The sequence below is a fragment of the Cupressus sempervirens genome, chromosome 5 (assembly GCF_028749045.1).
Source record: "Cupressus sempervirens isolate cs-2001-9-10 chromosome 5, ASM2874904v1, whole genome shotgun sequence".
Lineage (NCBI taxonomy): Eukaryota > Viridiplantae > Streptophyta > Pinopsida > Cupressales > Cupressaceae > Cupressus > Cupressus sempervirens.
Window position 1 is genome coordinate 453618705 of NC_143122.1, and position 23327 is coordinate 453642031.

At 36.9% G+C, this 23327-nt stretch overlaps 1 protein-coding gene across 1 annotated transcript in view; it reads left to right on the forward strand.

Moving 5' to 3' along the window:
- The window catches only part of GLY2 (Metallo-hydrolase/oxidoreductase superfamily protein), a 129907-nt gene that overhangs the window by 79203 nt on the left and 27377 nt on the right, over positions 1 to 23327 (forward strand). Inside the window, exons 2-5 of the mRNA XM_089831237.1 lie at positions 3004 to 3126; positions 4595 to 4756; positions 20011 to 20089; positions 20267 to 20380. Coding sequence (XP_089687363.1) covers positions 3004 to 3126; positions 4595 to 4756; positions 20011 to 20089; positions 20267 to 20380 — 478 coding nt within the window. The remainder of the gene's footprint in view (positions 1 to 3003; positions 3127 to 4594; positions 4757 to 20010; positions 20090 to 20266; positions 20381 to 23327) is intronic.

The window sequence follows — 23327 nt, forward strand, 5'->3', positions numbered from 1 at the left end:
GGGTGAAGGCCTTCAATGAACCATCTTTTTTGGAGCCCATCTGCCGGTTTATTCTCCATTTTACTGATTAAGTCCTTCAACCTCCCGGCGAAGACCCGTACTGTTTCATTCTTCTTTTGTTTGGTATTGAATATCTCCGCTACAATTTCATTATCGTCGTGCAGAAGTTGAAATTTTGCGATGAACTCCTTAATGTTATCCCAACTGTTTAACTTTTGTGGATCAGTATTAGTAAACCAATCAATCGCAACACCCCATAGGGTAGCGGGAAATTGTCGGATCCATTCGTTTGCATCTGTTATGCCATTTGCCCTCCACATCGTTTCACATGTTTTACAATGTCGAATGGGATCAGCTGCTTCATCACCATCAAATTTAGGCAATTTTTCCTTCGGACCTACCATTATCACTGCATGTTTAGGGTTTTGTTGTGTATCTGTGCTGTTTTACACTCCCGCGCTGTTTTGAACACCCGTGCTGTTCTGAGCTCCCGCGCTGTTTTGAACACCCGTGCTGTTCTGAGCTCCCGCGCTGTTCTGCACACCCACGCTGTTCTGGACACCCGCGCTGTTCTCTACACCCGTGCTGTTTTCTGCTTCCGCGCTGTTTTCAACACCCGTGCTGTTTTCTGCTTCCGCGCTGTTTTCAACACCCGCGCTGTTTGGTGAAGAAGAGGGTTGGTCAACCGAAGCTGTTCGTTCCAAAAGTATATCTCGGACGAAGAGGTCACTCCACCAACTCAAGCCGTTGTCGAGTTTCCTTCAACAATCCTTTCGCGCTCTTGTTTCCGTCGGCAATTTTTTGAAATCTCCTTTGACGCTCTGTCTGCTGAGCCAGAATTAAATTTTCTTGCGCAACATGTATGTCATCTTTTTCTTTCAGCTTATTCTTATATTTGTTCAACTGATTCGGCATTTAATTCATATTTGCCTGCCTGCGTACCAGGTCCATCGGGCAATGGCGCCAAATGTTTACCGCATAGATTAATTAGGAAACGCACACAGATAATAAACACGAATACGAACATGAACAACAACCAACAAAACTCTTATTATTATTCGCATATGCCCACAGTACATTATGCTTCCATGATATGATATGATGATAAGATGAATACAATGCTTCCCGAAGGGGTTATAAATACTTTCCGAAGAACTTTCCCGAAGGAGTTCGTCAGCCACATACATGTCGTTACATAAAAACCTTTCCGAAGGGATCCGTCGGCTGATACACAATTTCCTTCCCAAAGGGACCCGTCGGCTGACACACAATTTCCTTTCCGAAGGGACCCGTCGGCCGATACACAATTTCTACCGACGACAGAAAAGATATTGGTAACACCCATTTTATAAAATCTCTCGACTTCTTGCTTACCTTGAGTTGATCCAAGGAACGGTGAGAAGGGGGAATCTTCCCTTTAAGGTAGGAGAGACTTTGTCTCACATGCTGTGGTTGGTCATCCTATTTTGCAACTAGATTTTTTTACCCAAAATCGTCAGTTGCAAAATATCCACCCAACAGAGTGTAGTAAATAAGAGCGCTTAGAAAGCCTTGTTGTCCTATGATGGCCCTTGTCTTACATATGAATGTAGGAAAATTATTTCTTTGTATTAATCACAATGAGTTGACATAATATGTGCTGCTGGAGCATTGTTACTGTAATTTTTAAATAAATACAGATGTCAGCATTTTGTATTGCATGCGCTTACAATTTGGGCTTTATTAAGGTCAGAATTTCCTTCTAAATCTTTGCACTTGTAATCAGTTTATCCATGAACTCACAACAGTAGATTGCTCAACAATACTGTTGTATTCAGTCTTTTTCTTATCAGCAGTGGTCTGTTATGTTCCCTTAATATTGCAATTTTCAGTATACATGTTAACCTGCAAATGGTCACCATTAACAAAAGCACCAAATAGACATGCCTAACTGAAAATAAATTTCCCTGCAAACAAGGAAACTTTCATGATTAGAAGACGCAAACTGCTTGACAAAATCTCCATCACCAGGGTATGAGGGAAAGTTCAGGAAATTAGCTGAGAGTTATCTGCAATAAAAATGTTTGAAAATAAATCCTGAACCTTAAAGCTGTGGGAGTGGAAAAGAAGGGGCAAAAAATCCGGGTAAAAACAGGGTAGCATCCTACAGATTTTCACCATAGAGAAGCATTTTCAATGTTCATTATCACTCATCTCCTTAGTGATTATTTCTACGATTAGTCATTTCTCAATGATCTTTTTAACCCATGACATACTTTGGCTAATGAACTTGTAACTCACAAAGCAAACAAGCACCTCTAAGCATTTGTTACCTTGTGGCAGAATTTTGAATATAACCCACTGCTTTAGGCTTCTCACTCCCCGACCTCATATTCTGTTGGCAAAACATTTGGTGAGGAATCACAGAGAGTGTCTTCCCATCTCAAATCCACTCATATTTTGATCATGATATGATATCAATTGGGTATATATAATCATTAATTTTTTTAGTGGCTGAATAGGATCACACTTTAGCCAGCCAGAAGTCTTGTACTTCTGTGACTGTATGCAGATATGGGAAAGACAGACAGTAGCACCAGGCTATTTCACAAGGAAAATCTCATTGATATTTGTAATCACTATCAGGCCAGCAGTTTATTTATTGGCTTCCATACTCAAAAGACAAGAAAACAGCATTTTGGGATTCTATTCGACAGTTAATATTTGAACTTCTCACCATCTTTGTTGATGGCATGGCTTTGCCAATTTTTCTGTGATATCCCTCTTTGATCAATTGACTAATAGGCTTGAACTTGTAAAGCAGCTGTACCTTGTGACAATATTTTTCAAAATTATCTTCTAGGCATCAGTTGTTTTAATTCCAGTTTTATATATTTTAATTCTTGATACATATTACATTCCAGATAAGAAAAAATGATTTATGTTGCCTGTGGAGTGAAATTTCTAACTGAGATTTGGATTAATGTTTGACAGACTTAAAATTTTGATTCAATGTGCTCCCAGGATAATTGATGAAGCATCAGGAGAGGGCGCAGTAGTTGATCCTGTTGAACCTCAAAAATTATTACAATCAGCAGAAGAGCATGGTTGCAACCTAAAATTAGTTCTTACCACTCATCACCATTGGTAAGTGAAACTGGATAGCCATTGATACTATGATGACAAAATCTGGCATTCAGTTAAGTCCTGCATTGAAATTGACTTGCAATTATGCAGTTTGACAGTATATTTAATAAGTTTCTTGCATTACATAATTCTTCGAAAATATAGTTTACTAGAGTTAATTGAGATGAAATATTTTAAGGCAAGTTACCAACACAGTGAAAATACAACTTGAACTTAATCAAATTTGTGTACGTCGTATTACTTTTACCAATGATGGGATGTGTGTTTCATATCTGAATCTGTCATCTGGCTTGTCAAAATTTGCATCCAAAATAGTTTTTGGTTGACGCAATTTTTCAGATTACTATATTTTCCACAGCAGCTTCATGTGTGAATAAATTGTGTCTTCTTTCTTATTGAAGATTTTTTTGATTCTTAAGCAGTCAAGGTTTGGTAAGAATTGCTGTGACAAGTGTTCTGGTCTTTGCACATACAATAAGTTAACTCACAGTAAAAGTATGAACTGTGAAATTTTGTTGATATCTGCTCGACTAACAACTATCTGTAGTGATCCTAGATAAAGGCTTTATGCATCATCCCTGTATGATGGTTCATGCACAGGGATGTTATTATTGTCCCGAGTTTAGATAAAATTGCTGCTGTCATGATATATGGCTCTTATTTTTGCTGTCCCGAGTTTAGTAGTTAGCTTTCTTTTGGTTTTGGTTCTCTTGCTTTCTTGTCTTGTTCTTTCCATGGACACATGGACACCATTTGGTGTTCCCGCTGCTGGCAGTTGTCTTGTTGTATGCTTTCAGTCCCTTAGACCCTTGTGGTCTCTTGTTGGACATTATAATTTTATCTTATATTATCTTATCTGATTTAGCGTTAGTGACATGATAACTGTGGGTGCAATACAACTAGTTGAGTCTAAGTTAATTTGAAGAGCTGCATTGGATGAAGTGTAGAATTGTCATATTTATTTGAAACTTCTACAATCTTTGTTTTTCTGCTTTTTTAAGAAATAGCAATGTACCTTTTTCTGTCCTATGTGAAGGATAACAAATACTTGTGCTTAGAATAAGGTGAAGGAAGTTCACTGGCTGCTTTCCAGATGGTTGTATATTTGTAGTCTTTTTTCTATTTGAAGAACACTGATTTTTGTTTTCATTTTTAGTGGCTGTTTTTATAATTTTATTCTTGAGTTTCTGTTTTTGTGGCTAAAGAATTCACACTAAATTATTCTATCCTCTTGATGTTATTCCATGCCGTGTGATGTGGTTATTTTTACCTGCAATGATTTGAGGATCCTAGTACTTTTTGTTTAGCATGCGCTTGCATTTAAAATAATTTTTTAAGTGTGTCTATGTTTGGTTATTGTTCAATTTTTTTGAATTCATTTTCACCAAATCTTTTGCAGAAAATATTGCATTTAGGATTATTTACTCGCCAGGATGCATCTTTTGCACTGATGATTTTATTCTAATAGGGATCATGCTGGGGGAAATGAAGAAATCAAGAAACTAGTGCCTGGTATCAAAGTATATGGTGGGGCAAAAGACCATGTAAAAGGCTGCACTATTGCAGTAGAACACGGGGATGAAATAACTTTAGGTGGGGCGGTGACTATCAAGGCCTTGCACACACCCTGGTTTGTAGATTAATTAGCAATACTCTTTTCTTCTATATATTTATTTTCTCCTTTGTTCTACTTTGAATTTTCTTTTGGGTACTGTTGGATGAACAAAACATTAAAGGAAAGAACAGTGGGGCAAAGGCTAATGGGTTAGGTGTACATATGTGCACTTATTCCAGAATTGAATATAAGCACACATGTATGCATGGACGATAAGGCTAATGGGTTAGGTGTACATTTATGCACTTATTCTAGAATTGAATATAAACACACACGGATGCATGGACTGTCTCTGAATTCAGCACCCATTTACAAAAATTATGTGTGTTATAAAAATCAATAATATCAGGTTCATTCCACCCATCACAAATACTTATTAAGAACATGCTATTTGCATTGTTAGGGATATCAATGCTATTATTTCCTATGCTAGTCTTTTCCCACATTTATAGCAATTAAATGTAATGTTAGATTCACATTACAGGACTTGACATCTGATTAAAAAGATTTTTCTTTGATATTCTATTGTTAATTGAGTTGTGTATGCTTCATGTGCAATTTAGTGAACTGTTTGGGCAGTTGATGCCAGTTGAAATCAATTGTAATTTGGAAAAGTCAAATATGAATATTAATGTTGCTTAGTTTTATTGCTTGTGATTAACTTTATAGGTGTTGCCAAAAAATGAAGAACTGAGCTTATGAGTATGTAATATACTAATAGAGCATGGCCAGAATTTTTAAATGATCTTGAGAACTTCTCATTTCACTCTTTGGAATTTCAGCACTAACAATAATTCTGTTTTAGGTTCTTCAACCCTATCCTAATCATGGCTACTAGTTTAGAAACTTGCTTTGTTTACAGAAGGTCAATTTTTTTAGTGAAACTCCAACAGTAATTGAAAAATCTGGAACTAAATAAGACAAATCCATTCAGTTCAATAAACCTGAATTAAACCAAATCGATCATAAACAATTTCATATGATGTCATTTTCGCGGAAGGATGGTAAGAAGTATTGTACCACAAGTTTACATGAGATGGTTGATCAGTCCAGTGAATTTTCTGTACCAAAGCAAAGCAACATAACTAGTTCTCTCCCAGTATTTACTATCATTTTCTGACATTTGACTAGTAGGTGTGTGTCGAGCTTATTTTTGGCTAGCGAATAGTTTTCACCAGAACTCTCCATGGAAGGTGGGATCTTGGTCACTTAAATGAAAGTGCACATACAAGGGAGGCGAAAGTTTGGGCAAGGGGTGCTTTTTTAATAGTAGAGGTATATAAGGATGGGCAAAATGGTCATACTTAGAAAGATGATTTACCACTATAGTAATAATCAGTTTTCCTCTCGACTTAGGCTACCCTTCAAGAACATCTAGAAAGATGTCTTTCCATAATACTGTTAGTATTAGTAACAGCTGTTAAGTGTCCAAAATAATTGGATTGTATGATCTGCGAAGTGTTAAGGTGGCAAACCTTTAGTTGCTGCCATTGAGAATGCTTCTGAAGGAGTAATTTGAAGTCTTGTGATTTGATCGAGTCCGACATCAAGGTCGTTTGCATAGAAAAAAATTGAGCTATGAATGGATGGGTCCCCCATTCAGCTTCTCAATGCAATTGAAACAAGTAATTTGGGTGGATTCAGTTGTCACATCCCCTAAGGTGTATTGATGCCCATTTTCATTGAATTGCATTCACATTTCAGTGAAATCATATGTGATGGTCCTAATGTGTGAAGCCATTGAATGCTTGATATCATGTCACAATTTGCAAATGGAATATCTGCCATTATCAGATGATAGATCAGAGATCATAATCATCCATGCAAACTTTATTGTGTTTGACATTCTCCACTACATGTCAATGTTTCGCCATTGATGATGATCACCTCAAACTTGTTGCTTGGCCACTTGAGGGTTGATGAAGTTATGCATGATACTGGAATTAATGAGGTTGGTTAAGTGATGTCTCTGGAAATAACTGAAACCATAATTAGGGGTGTGTCGATCCTTGCTAGGACATGCACAAAACTTTCAAGGAAATTGTCATCATGTGAACTAGTCTTCGTACATTTTCCCTCAATATGGTTCTCTTTCCAATGTTTCCAACATGTTAGTCATAAAATGTACCTCCACATTGAGTAGATATAGTTAATGTTCTATACATTATGCCTTGGAGCATATTTCTTATCACAGTTATCGCACAATCCCATCACTCTTTAAGTGACTGTCTCTTCATGAATCAGACACTTGACAAGTGATGATTGGGTGCTCTGATATTGGGTTTAGTCAGAGTAGTTATGGAATGTTGATGTGTTGTGATTGATGTGGATGATGTTGGGTTAGATATTTATCTTAAGCTAATTTAGCCAACCTATCAATGCCATTTTAGTGGGTTTAAACATTTGATCTTTGCATGAATGTTTACCTTTAGTCCATTAATAAAGTATTTTTTAAAGAAATTATCATTAATCCCACTTGTTTGATTTGCAAAATCTCAAACTGCCTAGTTGTGACAAATAAGCTAAGTTACCGATACTCCCCTATTTTCTTTCAACTGCTGGTACGGTATGTATCGGAATCAGATATGTTCAAAAATCCATGTAGAACCGGACTGGGTTCAATTTTTTGAAGTCTGAAATGTTTGTGACTTTTGCAACCCGTATCCGGACTTTTTTATGCTTACATGGCATTTTGATTTCAAATTTGGGTTTTGATGTGGTGATTTGACTTGGTGATGGGTTTTTAAAACTCTTTTTCCATCCAAAATCCCTAAATCTCACATCTAAAGCTCATTTGAACAAAAGCCTTTGCCGCTGCGAACAGAAGCCTTTGTCTGCTTTTCACCCAAATGTAAACAGAAACACCTGCTGTTCGAATCCACGTGCAAACGTTTGTTTGAAGATCAACTTGCAACAGTGTAAAGAATTTGTTGCAAACGGTGCAGACAATTTGTTGCAGATGACACATTGCCAAGATGACGAAGCAACCTGCGGGAGCAACATGTGTTGTCAGGTATGATTTAAAAAAAAAAAAAGTAAAGTTCTTACTTTATGAAAGTCTTACAATGCTAAAGGTTATGGAATAAATTTAGGAATTAAAAATAAATAAATTTAAGTACTACTATAGTAGATGTTACGGGTATACTGATACTGATAATGATTTAGGATTTTTATAAAAATTTATTATAAATATTAAACTTCAAAATACTACATATAAATAATAATAATAATATTAGTAGATTGTATTTTTTATTATATGTTTTTAAAGTTTCTAAAATAGTTGAACCTAAAATTTAAATTGAAAGTTTTTTAAATATATAGATATTATAATATTATATTATTAATAATTATTTTTAACATATTATTTAGTATTGTATCATTTAATATTAATATATATATTTTTAACTTGTTGGCTCTTGTAGATAACATAATGGCAGCTTCTATTGCTCTCCCCAAATTCAAGACCGACTCAATGAAACACAACCAATTGGCAGCAAGTAAAGCATAAGAATTGGTTAATGTGTATTCCAACTTGCACCTTCTTATAAACAAAATCAGTACAAGGAAGGGGCCACTTTACCTTCTCTGGAGTCAAATAACCAACATGCTTTTAGTTGTGCAAGTGATATTGGGGATGCATGTGGATCCACTGACCTTGATTTTCTTGATGACCCATATGATGCTGATTACTAATTGTATTATTTTAAGTTTTAGCAGTTGAACCAATGCACAATGAATTCAATACATCTATCATAACATTCAAGTTTTGATAGGCAAGAGCCTACAACGCATCCGTAAATTGTGAGCCTCTCATTGGGGAGGTCTTGGGTTCGAATCTACTTGAGATTAACACATAATAATAATTAATCTTAACAATAATAATGAATGAATAGTAAATAATCTAGGCTTCGGCCGGTTACCTATAAAAGAAAAAAATTCAATCTTTGACAAATTGATATGAAACTAGACATATTACATCATTATAAATGTGCTAGTGCAATATTTATGATAGTTCTAAGTTATGTTTAACATATTGATATCTTGTATTCTAAATTTAATTTTTTTGTTATACTTTTCAAGCTATATTAATAATGCATACATATATATTTATGATTTCTATATGTTTTTTGTACAGACGTATCCAAACATACCCAAAACCCCCTCCCAAAAATTTCCATACCCACATATCCGTACTCGTGCTCGGCAACTTAGCAAATAAGATGAGTTTGCTTTAATCTAGTAAATAATGCCCTTGTGAAATTCTCCCAATCAGTAGGGTCGAATTGCTTGATTAAGTACTTACAAATTTGATTCCATGTGAGTGCAGCATATGTTTTTCTCCAACTTTTGATACCATTGTTTCATGTTCCAAATTGAATGAAGTATGGGATGTTTGGAGTTGTAGGAATTTGATTGCAAAATATTGTTTTGTCCTATACAGCTAACTTGTAGGGTTGCCTGTAACGCCCCGCCAAGGGATCCAAAAGAATTAACCTAAAGTTTCACTAAGTTTGGCAGCATTTTTTTTTTTTTGAAAACATGAAAGTTAAACCATTCACATCAAACACATAGTAGCGGAAGCAATAACATCATTCAACTGAAAGCATACATAACAGGTTGCATTCCTTAAGGATCACTTAATGTTGAATCACATTTAAATTAACTAATATTAATTCCATCTAATACTGCATCCACATGAAATAATAATGAAAATTCCATTGTTCTTAAACAATATACATTTGTTCCAAATGTCCCTTAGTAAATTAATTTTCAGAATGCTCAATCATCCACTGTACATGTCACAGGGTATGAAAAGACTTAAATGAATATACATTTGTGAAAATAAAGTACATCATCCTATTCTAATCCATGATGCAAGTGCAATAAAGTAAATGAAACCATATACCATACATGAAACATCCATCACCATAAAAGATATATCATCCATCGCAAAAGATAACCATACATCATAAACACAATTATCTAAGTGCGCGGTTCCTCCCAACCGTCAATAGCATCATTAGACCATCGTGGGCCCTAGCCATCCCTCTGCGCGTAACACTCCAAGTCACCGAAGAGATCATTGGTGTTATCATAGTAGGAATGTTACTCCTAAAACATACTACAACATATGCATAAAGAAATCTAACATACAAAAATAAAGCAGAGGATGACTAGATAACATCATTTATCACATGCTAATCATCAATATAAGGATACGCGTCCATCATAATGATCCAAGAACAGAATGAAGATAAATGCCAACAAAGAATGCTCCAGCCACAGTGTTTAGATGGATCCCAAATGGTAAGAGTGAAGAAGCACTACGACCCGACCGCGTAGGACCTAAATGGCCCACTCCCATCGCGCTGAGGAGATAATCTCAAGTCCCAAATAGGGTATCAAATCACATAGCCCAAGCACTCTTTAAGTCCAAGAATCCTAAAAGTATACTAACTCAAAGGTTCCAACATAAAGGGTTGACACCTATACCCAGAGGCACACAAGACATATAGGAAACCTACTATGTAAGCGGGAAAGTGTCATCGCATGAATCACGCTGGAGTTACCCTAGTAGTCTCTCAATAGACCTCGGCCCCCTAGTGATCCCTATGCGGCCACTAGTATCTTCTCGTACTGACGAGGCATACTACGGAATGCAAGGTCGCAACCAAGCGTTCTCTCTACTCCCATCCTAGTCTATACTAGCACTCGAGGCATGGGCGAGAACAAACAATTATCTTATTAGGTTCATTTAAGTCAGTATTTAGTGTAATGTTTTCACTTATTAAACAACTTACAATGAGTTACCCTGGCAGCCACTTAGGGCCCCAACCCCCATTGCAAGCCACTTCCTGACACTACATATAGATAACCTACCCTAAGCTCATGAAATCACAAAATCACAGAATTACCTTAGTCCTATACAAGCGACTGGAAAGCATCATAAAGATAATCATAATATCATATCAGTTCTTTGCTAGCAACTGAAAAGCATCATATGACAATTCATAGTATCCATCGGTTTTCAACGAGCAACCGGGAAATATCTCAAAATAATATTGATCAAAGACTTCCAAAATGGTCAAATCATACATATCACAACATGACATCATCAAGATCAAACAAACACTCTAGTTCCATCAAGGCAACTGGAAAGTAATCCAAATATATAATTGACTGATGACTCAAAAGTGGTTAAGTATCTCATATACATATATCACAGCTTACACAAGAAGATTGGAAAACAATAACAATTAGTAAACCACACAGATCATAGAGCATGCCATCGCATTACTATGGTTGGGTTTAAAAAGATCAAGATCAAAGACATTAGCACGACATCACATATCATAACCCCCGAGCCTTTGGTAGACGTCCTATAACTGGTCAACCATCTAGTCAACCCAAAAACCCCAAAATAGATAGCATAAAGAAAACACAAAATGCAAGCACATGTTGTGGTTCGTTAAAATCACCTAGTTGAGTTAAGTGTGGGGTTTCAGTTTTAAGAGTTAGATATCAAGTGAAGGAACATTGTCTATTTTCCTTATAACTAACCCATGTACTAGTTTCATTAGGTCAAAGATTTCCCCCATAACTCTTTGAATCAATTTTTTCTAAAATGTTCTAAAGATATTTTTCATATTCACTATATTGAAAATGACCCCTCCTATATTTAAAATCAATTTCTCTAAATTACTCTAGGAAGGATTATCTATTTAAATTGTTTATTGTAAATCAATTTACAATTTTTCGAGAAACTTATCATTTTCAATATTTGGATAACTAAAAAAAAAATCTTCAATTGTAACATTCTCATTAACCTTAATTAAACTAAATTAAGTTAATTCATTAATTCTAAATATAACTATATCGTTTATTTATAACTTATTAACTTGGATAACCACTTTAAAATTATACAATAATTAAAATTTCATATTATTAATATTTAATAATAATAATAATTTTTTATAACATTATATTTAAAAATCAAATTAATAATAATCAATTTATAATATAACATTAATGTACAAATGAAATAAAACATTTCATACTTCTTACCCACCGTACCCTGCGAGTTATTAGTTGCAGGCGCGGGTTTCAAGGTCTGTACCCCTTGCGATTGTTCATGGTGGTCGCTGTGTTAGTTATGGTAGAACCGTGGAGGCCTTCAACAAATTGGCTGTGCGGCCCCTTGCCTGACGTCGCAGACCTGCGGCTGCAGGTATAGTGTCGTCGATTTTCGTAAGGCGTGCAGGGGTAGGGGGTGGGTATAACCCGCCCCTCCCAATACTTATTAAATTAAAAAAAAAAAAATCCCATCGCATGAGATCGTTTTCACTATAACATTTTTTTTTAATGCAACGTTTTTTTATATATAAATTATTTTATTTACAATATGAATTATGCAATTTGCACAAAACAAATTCATTTTAAAAGCATTTATAACAATATCAAAAACTAATCTGATGTATGATCATAATGTATTATTATTTTTTAAATCTATTTATTCACTCTCTCTAAGAAAATTTATCTATAAACATTTAAATCCCTCCCAATTGGTCTCTAGTTACTTTCTAAGTTACCAATTCAGATGCGGATTCCAAAGCGGATACGGGATACGGGGATTTTTTTTTTTGGATGCGGATGCGGGAGGAAACGTATATATATATAATAATAATAATAATATTAACATATGCAAAGAAATGCAAGAAATATACAAAAACAAATCATTTGATAAAGCATAATATGACTATGAATCTATGATACTTAACAGTTAACTGAACCCTTAAACAAAATTCAAGATATTTCAAAATTCATATGATATTCGTATATCAATATCAATATGTGCTTGTCCAACATTAGCGTTTAGTCTTGACTCTTAAACAATAAGTTCAAATAGGTCATGTTCAAGATTCCAACAAAATAAAATTTAAAAACATGGTAAATGATTGAAGTCTGAAGATTCAATCAATCAGAGTCTGACTCTGAATCATAGGGATTTGCAAGAAAATCCACATTCTCATTGTCATCTCCAACTGCTGAAAGATCAGTTGAACCAAGCATGGTTCCACTTATGCTAGATGCACCACGTGCCACACTAACATCATCACCGTCTCCAACTGTAACAAGATCATGAAGTGTTGCATCCAAATCTGCACACTTAGGGGCTACATCCCAAAGCTTTGTTGCCCCTTCCTTGTAATGATCATTCTTACGTGACAAAAGACGCAAGTTGGTGTGGACAAAGACCAAGTCCTCATCTTTCTTGGAGCCTAACCGGTTGCGCTTCACCGAATGGATAAAGGAGTATGTACTCCAATTCCTTTCAGCAGCAAAAGAACTAGCAACCTATATAGTTGTCACAAAACATACAAATGAAAAGAAAATTAATTTTATAGAATGTGTGAAACACTAAATTCTACAATGCAAGTGTAAACATAAAATTTTAAAACAAATTTACAAAACAAAATAAAAAACTTACGTGTGATAGCACTTTGATTGCAAGAGGTTGAAGATGCTTGAAAGGTTGACCATACATGTACCACCATGTGATAGCTCCCATTCTATTTTGGTCCTTTAGTGCAAATGGCGAATGCTTTAACCCCGAAGCAAACAACCCAAATTCTTCCCTCACTTTTTCATGCATTTATTCGAGTGGGAAGAGTCTTGAAAGGGCTTTGTGGCACCCCTCAACAACCTCCTCATCCGCAAATGGTGCAACTCTACTCGGCATACCTGCTATCTCCTCACTATAGTACCTAGGAGATAAGGCATATGCAAGGAGGTGCAATGGGGTAGTCATATTATTCCAGCGATGGTTGATAATTGCTTGCACTTGTTTGCATAAGGCTTCGCATTGTGTGGGGTCACTCTCATGTGCTTGTATAGAATGTTTTACCTTCTCAACCATGGTGTCCATGCCATCATACACATCCCCTAAGCAAGGTGTATCTGAATCAGCAAAATGGAGCATAGTCATGATGGGCTCGGCGAAATCCAATACATATGCCACACGAGCCCACCAACTCTCATTCAAGATCAAATTCCTGATCCTTTGTGCTCTTTCTGAATTTGAGATCTTCCATACACCCCATTGATGACCGATGACCATTTGACTTAATGCATCTTTTACCTTGAGGAGTTGTCTCATAACGATTGTATGAGATGCAAAACAGGTCTCAGCAACCTAAGCAAGTTAACAATATGTCAATTGACAATATAATTATAAATTTTAATTTTTAACTAAATTACAAAACCATGAAACTTAGTAATTTAAAAAAATTAATTTACCTTCAGCAACTCCAATTTGGAGTATGTTCTAAAAATGGATTGTGACATGTGGTGGTTGGTCACAAACATCTGTATGTCCTCCCCCTCTTCATATATTTTCTTCACCCAATCTACTTCAGTGCCAATCCTCTGCATGATCAAGTTAAGGGAGTGAACAATGCATGGAGTCCAAAAAATATGGTCATGCCGACTCTCAACTAAAGCACCCGCACCCCTGCAATTTTTGGCATTGCCAGTGATCACTTGTACCACATTCTGACTACCCACCATCTCGATGGCCTCAATGAGAATTCTAGAAATGAATTCCAAATCCTTTACTTGCCCTTCACAATCAATGGCCTTCAAAAACATTGCCCCTTTGGGGGAAATTGCAATCACATTAATCAGTGGCCCATTTCTTGTATCCTTCCAACCATCTGACACAATAGTTAGACCGGAAGTTTTCCAAGATTTTTTGATTGGTTGAAGGTCTCTCTCTATATGTGCCCTCTCTTGTTGCAATAAAGTTGTACACACCTTTTCATAGCCCGAGCTTGTGTAGTCAGCTGGTGATTCTTTGATTGCTGCCACCATTTCCTTCCAATATGGTGATCTCATCAAGTTGAAAGGAAGCCCATTCACATAGAGACAACGTGCAATAGCTTCATCAGCGCGGTCTCTTGCCCCCATTTTAAATGCGGTGTCCAATGGGCCTCTTTTACGGGTTGAAACTTCCACTTCTTCCTCATCCTCTTTTGGCACAGGTACCTGCAAGAATGGGTGTTGGGAGGATGCCATTGGTTCAGTGGGTGTCTTTGGCTTGCTCTTTGAGGAAGGACCTTGATAGTAGCTTTTTTTTGATCTATTGATCAATGCATCAGCAGCTTCTTGTTCTCTTACAAATGAAAGTATTTCGGCGCTAGTCATCCCAGTACCATTTTTGCCTTTGCACATTCCAAATCCTTTGCCAGCAGGGCCTATAAAATGAAGCTTCACTCGAGAATATGAGCTATTGAAAGGTTTTCCTTTGTTACTTTGACAATAATTGCACTTCCAATAGTATGAGCCACCTCCTGAAACCTGTGATATCCGTGTTGTATGTCTCCACAAAGGAGAACCTATATCAATTTTGAAATTATCAATCCCTTCCCCTCCTTGGCCCCCCACTGAACTTTGACTAGCACTACCACCGGTATCCATTCTTGCCTAGTTTTTTGCAACCTATTTTATAAGAAAATAAATAAATTTTAATTAGTTCCTAACAACGATGAACATCAATGATCATGCATACAAGTGGAAAGAAGTGAGAAAAACTACTAAAATAGATACCCAAAGTTGCTTCTACATATCTTTCAAAAAAAATAAAATTGAAAAAGAACTTTAAAAAAATCATCAAAAACTCAAAAAAATTCATCTAAATACTCAAGAAAAGGATTGATCACTTACCTTGAATGGTTTAAACTTCTTTGAGAAAGCTATCTCTCCCTCTTCGATCGATCCTCTTCGAAAATGTTGAACTTAGCTTCACAATGAAGGAGTGGCTGTAGGTGCAAACAAAACTCTAAAATGACTCTTGTGAATGCTTCTATGTTGTCTTCTAGGGTTGTTTTAGGGTCTTATTGTGAAAAATGCTTTAAAAAATGCTTTTAGTCACATGTTGTTTCATAGTTTTAAGTTAAAATATACATTATTCTATTGGTTTTCCACCTAACTCCCGCGGATGCGTCCAGATGCTCCCGGATTCCCTGCGGATGTTGCTCGGAAGCCACCCACAGGCATCCGGATGCGGGTGGAAGCTGACTATCAACTTCCACGCGCATCCGGATGCCTGCGGGTGGCTTCCAGGCAGCACCCGCATTGCATCCGGAGGCTTCCCGCATCCGTCCGTATCGGATGCGGAAGCCAGGCACTAGGGCCATGAATCGGTATCTGATGTTACTTTTAATTTACTGAAGAGGGCTATATGCATGTGGTATTTTTTTTAAATTTCCATATAGAAAATTAAATATTCACAATTGGAAATACCTACAACTGAAAATATTCATCTCAAGAATTCCTTGGAAAACATTCAAAAGACACGAAGTAGACAGGAAGTAAAAAGGAGCAAAATAGTATATGCGAAAATCACGAGTGTCTACTTGGACACTGATGCTAATTCGCTACTCCTCAGAATCTGCAGAGAAAAGTCGCTTCCTTCTCCAACGTTCGCGGATCCACCCAAAAATGCACACTGAGCTACTAGGAGTGCCTGAATATAAGGACCTCTCAGGAAGCACGTAGAATGTCTCTAGAAACAACCAGAAGATAAGATAAGCGTTGACAACTAAGCACGAACCTTTTCCAACCTTCTAATGAGTCACAAGGTTGTAGACACCACGTGCTTAATTTGTGCGCTAACTCCTGCGTTGTAGACACACATGCATAAAAGAGGTGTGCATACTCCTAGGTAGACTTATGACTTTTATTTTAATTCTTTTATTATTATTATTATTACTATTATTATTTTTTATTATTTTATTATTATTATTATTATTTAATTTCTTTTATTTAATTAATTTCCCATTTAATTAATTAAAATCAAAGTATCAAAATATCATAATATTATATTAATTTTTCCAAAATAATTAAATCTTTTAATTTTAGACTTAATTAATAGAAAATTCACCAAAGACCTCCAAAATAAAATATGAAAACCCATCATAGAACAATCCATGCAAAATCCGTCTAAGGGGTTAAAATCACGAATTATGTCATCCGACACATTCGGAAGGTAAAACATCTCAGATACTTGTCCTACCTTTCTAGGACAAATGGTTTAAGGGTTTAGGAGTTGGACTTGAGAATTTATCTCCCCTCTCTTACCATTGAGATAGTGCGATAGGGTACGCTCATCCTGACAATTTAGGGAAGTCGATACTCGGTACCTGCAACTTGCATAAAATCCATGCATGTACATACACAATATATATATGCTAAGCTAAACAGGCAATGGTAGGAAGTGGTGCATCGTGTAGATCCCGACTAGCAGGTGACTATGACTCCCTTCCTTAACCACATAAAAAAGCCATAAATAAAGAAAACAAACACGCACACCATACACATGCAATATGGGGTAAGTATCCATAAAACAACACATATAATAATCTGTTTGGCTAAACATCATCAATAACTGAGAATAATGTAATAATCATCATGCATACATGAAATGTAGAGTCTAAGTAATCTCATCATATATCAACTGAATCTGAAACCCAATATCTAATAATCTCAAAACAATGCTACTATCCATCAGACATAAAACTGGCCTATTAGAGTTCAGCAATGATAGCAACAATATAACTAGGAAAATGTAAATTAGGGCAGGCACTACATTGCCACCATTGAATTTAGGGACCATTTGGTTGCAGTCATAGGAATTGAGAATAGGAATGCATATTGAGAATAGGAATGGCTATTCCAATAACAACTATTTTTTGGAATGGACATAAGCTCATTTTAGGGGCAAAATGGGAATATGTATTCCTATTCCTTATTCCAATTGGCGCACCAAATAGAAAATAGAAAACATATTCCTAATTTCCTATTCCTATTTTAGCAACCAAACGTGCCCTTAGAGAAGTCTGTTTTTGGTTTTGTCAATTCCTACCAATTTTGGGCTGGTTCAGAGTATGACAAAACCCCTTGGTCCGTGGTGGATCCGTGTAGGGGCCTCACTACAAACTATGGGTCTGTGAGGGTGCGCAGACCTACCACACACTCAGCCCAAATCTGAACTTGTGACGAACTCAGACCCAGACCTGGTTGGTAGGGTCCGAACCCTACAACTTAGTGATTATTCAATCTGACTGTAGTTTATGTGTTTACGATTGGATCTTGTTATTGTTTTGCTAAGGGATTGAAATGCAATATTATTTTAAGAATTTATATTCTCAGCTAGATATTTGTTATTTGTTGAGATTTGTACTTGGTGCTTTGAAGAGGGTTGGTGCTCACTTATGTTATTTTGGTTGGTGCTCACTTATGTTATTTTGGTTGGTGCCCATTTGTTTAATGGAAGCTATTGATCTACCATGGTTTCTGCCTGAGCAAGGGATTTCCACATGAAATTTGGTGCTCTTTGTCGATGTTTTCTCTCTTTTCTATCTCTATTTTATGTGGTTTCATGCGTCTAAGAGTTCCCCCTCAATGTTTTCTGTACGCTCTTAAAAAAGTTGAGTTGGGGATTGGTGTCTCCTAGAAGCAAAGATTGGAGTCTTGTATTGATTTGTTGCTCAAGTATGGGGATTGTTGTCTCTAGTGGGTTGGTGCCTACAAACTCCTGGATTGGGGATTGGTATCTCCAATAGGTTGATGCCTACGGAGAGTGAAGGCGATTGGTGTCTCATGTGGGTTTGAGCCTACAAAGATAATTATATAAGCAAGTAATTTCAGATGGTTTATTCCACGTAAATATCATGTGTTATAGTGTTCTCATGTGCATGATTATCAATGTTGAGTAAATGGTGTTATTTTGGTTAATCAAGTTTTAAATTGGTAAAAGTTGATTCACTTTATGGTATAATCAAGTATATGAAAAAGCATGCATAAAAAAACTGCAATGTCCTGTTTGGAATACCTCATATCTCATGTGATTGTCTCAACATCAGTTTTGTTGAAATCAACCTGTCTCAAGAAAATAATGAAGCCTGTGAAACACAATTTTTTTATATTGTAGCTTTTTCCGATTTGGAAAAAAAAATATTTCTCAAGCCTGATTGAGGGCTTTCATACATCTGTGGATTTTTTCTGGCCATGTTTCCAAATGCTTTGAGTTAAGGGTGTATAAACGTTGATTTTATTGGTATCTAGAAATAATATTGACATATGCTTAGGGATATTCTCAGAAGTTTGTTTCTGCCAACAAGGTCTGATCTGGTTAGCAGCTCTAAATCTATGGTCAATGTCAACATCAGAACTAATCTTCTATTCAAGCTAGGTGTAGGCCTGAGCTTGCACTTACTTCTGCACAAACAGTTCCTCTTACATAGCTTTGTTCTACTTTATGGCCTCCATATGTCTCGAGGGTTTTCCCATGTGGGCTAGAGTGGCATCAGCTGGTAGGCCAATACTGTTTTTCTTTATGTTACTTATCTGTAGCCAGAAGAAGGTGAAGAGATACATGGAAGATCAACCATCTATCTTCCATAATGGTTCTGTTTTCTTTTTTATCGCCAGTTACTCAGGTATACATTAAAATATGCATATCTATATATACACAGATTTAAAGAAAGAAATGCAGCAAATCTTCATTTCCATGATGATGTTGTCTCTCTTTGCATCAGAGAGCATACATGTGCATGCATACACATGCACCCACAGACATCATAGAAGTGAGACAATAACTGGCATACCAATTCTATTTAACATGTGCTTACATGCACACACAATGGATTATTAAAATTTTGGGAGAGTTTTATACATGTCTTGAATTTACTGGTGAATGTTTCTGTTTGTGGTTTTATATTTATATTTCATTTCCACCTATTACATAATCAATTGCTCATATTTCGGATTGTTGTGCAACCGTTTATCTCTTGGGATACAGATTAATGCTAGGATCATCTATCAGATTTCTATTTCAAAAGTGGAGTGCTTAGTCCTCCTTCGAATTAGTATTGGGTGACCATTAAGTCCTTATAAAATCCATAGGAACCGGATGGGTCATGGAACATGCAATTATTGCACAACATAACAATCATGTATAAATTAACCCTAACACTGTCTAATCCAGAAATAGCATTGAACAATCATAATTAAGATTAAGAAGGAGCCTCTTATTCTGTGTGATAATGCATGGATCCCATCCCTTGTGCAACTTTTCAGGCATAAAATTTTGTTTTCTATGATGTCTACATACTCTTAAGTTAGATTGCATTGTAGCTTTATGCATTTCTAGAATAACAAAGTTGATGGGACTTATTTTCCTGATAACATTGACATCTTTGTGCCATCAGCCATACAAAAGGTCATATAAGTTATTTCCTCACCAGCACAAGTGGAGATGACCCTGCTGTGTTCACAGGTGATATGTTGGTAAGAAACTATACTTACAATGAAGCTGGATTAAACATCTGGCCTTTTAAATTTTTTTATAATTATTATACTGATGGAATTCCTTGCCAAAGTTATGAAGCTAGTGCTTTTGACTTGATAATTTTCCTCCTATGTATGCATATGTTAACATATAACTAATACATTCTATTTTTTCAGTTTATTGCTGGTTGCGGAAAGTTTTTTGAAGGTTCAGCAGAGCAAATGTACCAATCTTTGTGCAAGACTTTGACTTCCTTGCCCAAATCAACTCAGGTTTATTGTGGACATGAGGTATGTTGTGTGCTGACATTCTTATTTCTTTCTGGTCACATTCACCCTTGTGTCTCTATCTGGTGATGGATTGCATGTGTTCAGTTGATCTGAATAAAATTCTAGTATAGACAAGGTAACTGATCACTTAAGAAAATGTTTATGAAAAGTGGGATCACATTGTAAACAAGGTCAAATATCATAAAATTATTTTTGATGTTAACAGATGAATAAAGAAGGGCAAAATATAATTATAAAGATTGAGGAGAGTTCCTAGATGTATGAACAGAAATTGAAACCATATGTTATAAAAGAAGAAATATAAAAGACGATGTCAAATTTATTTTGAGAGGGAACAGTTTAATGCTAGAGCTTGTTTGCCCCGTAGGGTAAAGTTTAACACATACGAAAATGTAATGTAAATGCAACTGAACAGATGAAGTATAGGAGAACTTGCATATGGGCATTCATAAAAATTTAATCTTACAAGTTCTTTACAATGTATCTCAGAATGACACCAGCAATACTTCGGTTTGATCCCAACAACCACCATAACATAATATGTCCAAGACAATAACCTGAATATATAGAAGTGTCAAGGGGGTGAGTGCTATCTGCCGCCCAACTACCTACCCCTGAACAAACACTTACAAATACTAAAAACGTAACTGGCTGACAGCATCATCCTCCCAAAAAGAAAGTTGTATCCGAACATTACACAAAATGGGGACAATTATAACTATACAAAGAAAAATCAAGGTGGGTGCTGATAAAGTGTCCTTAATGAGGAAGGTGCCGATGGTGGTGTGAATGATGCCAGTCACACTCTCAACTCCTGAAGCTTCTCAGTCCTATGGCGCAGATCTCTCAACAAGCATTTGTCAAACCCAAGCACCCTTTACCATGAATGTGGCTTCCAAATTCCCCTTTGTTGTCTACCGCCTCCAAAGGTGTCATATGACGACTCTCCAATGCTGCTACCTACTCTTGGTGCTGCTTCTTCAAAGAAGTCGCCACAGCCCTGTGCTTTGTCTCTAAAACTCTCAAATGATTCTTATGTTGTGCCAACTACTTCTGCTGTACCGACTCTTCCTCCACCTCTAGCCGAGTGGCGAGCTCCTTTTGAGCTCTCATGTCACCCATTTGCTCATCCTCAGCCCATGGTTCTAGGTGGTCGACCCTCTGAAGATCATAATACACCTGACCAAATCCTTGTTCCACCTGCCACAACAAAACATGGGTCCGACTCTCTGCAACAAGCACTTGGACCCTCCACTCCATTGCTCAAACTCTTGAGCACATCTCCCAATAGAAAACTCCAGCAAGTGCTCTACTGCCTTATCCACCATTCCAAGAGTTTGCATCTCTACTGAGGTTGCAATTTGTCATGCACCAACCTCCATCTCTATCACAAACTTCTCTATGACATCCATCTTAGCTTGAGTGTCGGGTATTGGCTCCTGCAATGGCTATGGTTGTGACTGACTCCACACCTCATACAATCACATCCTTCCGAGGAACATCCTCCTTACCTCGTACTGTTGTGTCCTCTTGAAGAATATCCAACTTTGTGGGATGCGTACTACCCTCATTAAGATCAACAATCTCTACAATTTTCGGCTGCTTGCTCTATGGTGTGGGAGGGCAAGGTCCAATGGGTTCTATCGGTGTAAGATGAAACTGCATAAGCCAAGAGTCCATGCCCCCCTCACTAGGTATCTTTGATTCTACTGTCGCCTTATCTAGTTCCTCTCTTGGCATCTCTAAGGCATCCACCAATCCCTTCGTAACTGCTACTGTCTCCACTATGGTACGTTCTACCACCTATATCGCTGATTCTATCTCAGTAGGCACTACGACCTCGGGCTCTGGTTTTGCTACTACTTCTAGCGCAACTACAATCACACTGGGCAGTGTGATGGTAACCGGGGCCCTTGAGTGTCCAAAGCTTGATACTAGAACTGGTGCTACTGTCACACTAAACAAAGTAGGCGGAGTCAACTGGGCGGGTGCTGGAGCAAAAAGGACCCTCAATGTGCCACCACCCGATGGTGTGGGTGTGTTTGAGGGTGGTGTCATATCGAGTGTGAGACCATCTGCTGATGTGACTCCAGCTCCAAACTCCCTTGATTGTGTTTGCAGACTCCTATCCACTATCATCACCATACTCTCCATTTGTGGTTGAATTTATTTCAGACACCACTGCCTGACGCTTCCACTTCTAACTAGTCTGCATAGTACCGCCCATGGCCAATGTGTTTGTCACTAATACAAAATGAGTGGTTGAGAGGGCTCCACACAACACTACTGTTGCAACTCCAATATGTTTGTAGGTATTTGTCTGTGTATAGCCTCCAGGAAGAACCTGATGGCATACTGCGACATAATTTTTTTTTGGTGCTGCAATGTCATAAATTACTCCATTCTATTAGCTCGCACTAGTGCCCAGTCATAAAGTATGCCATTCTTGAGTCCATTCATGAGAGCTATCTGTGGTAGAGCAATGTCTGAAGCCCTACTAGAGCTTGTGAGTTGACTCTTGATGACATCAATCAATCATCTCAATTTGCCAGCCGTAACAAAAGATTCTTCAATCCACAATTCTTGTTGGCGATAGCCAACAACTCCCAGTCTACTTATGTCAAGTCTCGGGAAACCAACTTTATGAGCTTTTCTTTCTCTTCAGTGGTAATTTTTTTCACTCTCCTATAAATTTTTTTCCTATTAGACCTCGAAATGTCAAGTTCTCTTGTAAACTTGGCATCTGGAAAAAAGAGTTGTAATGTCATATCCCAATTATTCAAAAGCAGACCTACATCGATGCCTCTCATAGGATTCTATCATTGCCCTCAATGTTCCCTCAAAATCTTGGGTAGAAAAACATTGACATCTATATAGCCCAATGCACTTGTGCGTGTCTGAGACCTTCTTTAATGGGTGGTTATTAGTGTTTCCTTCCACCATGTCT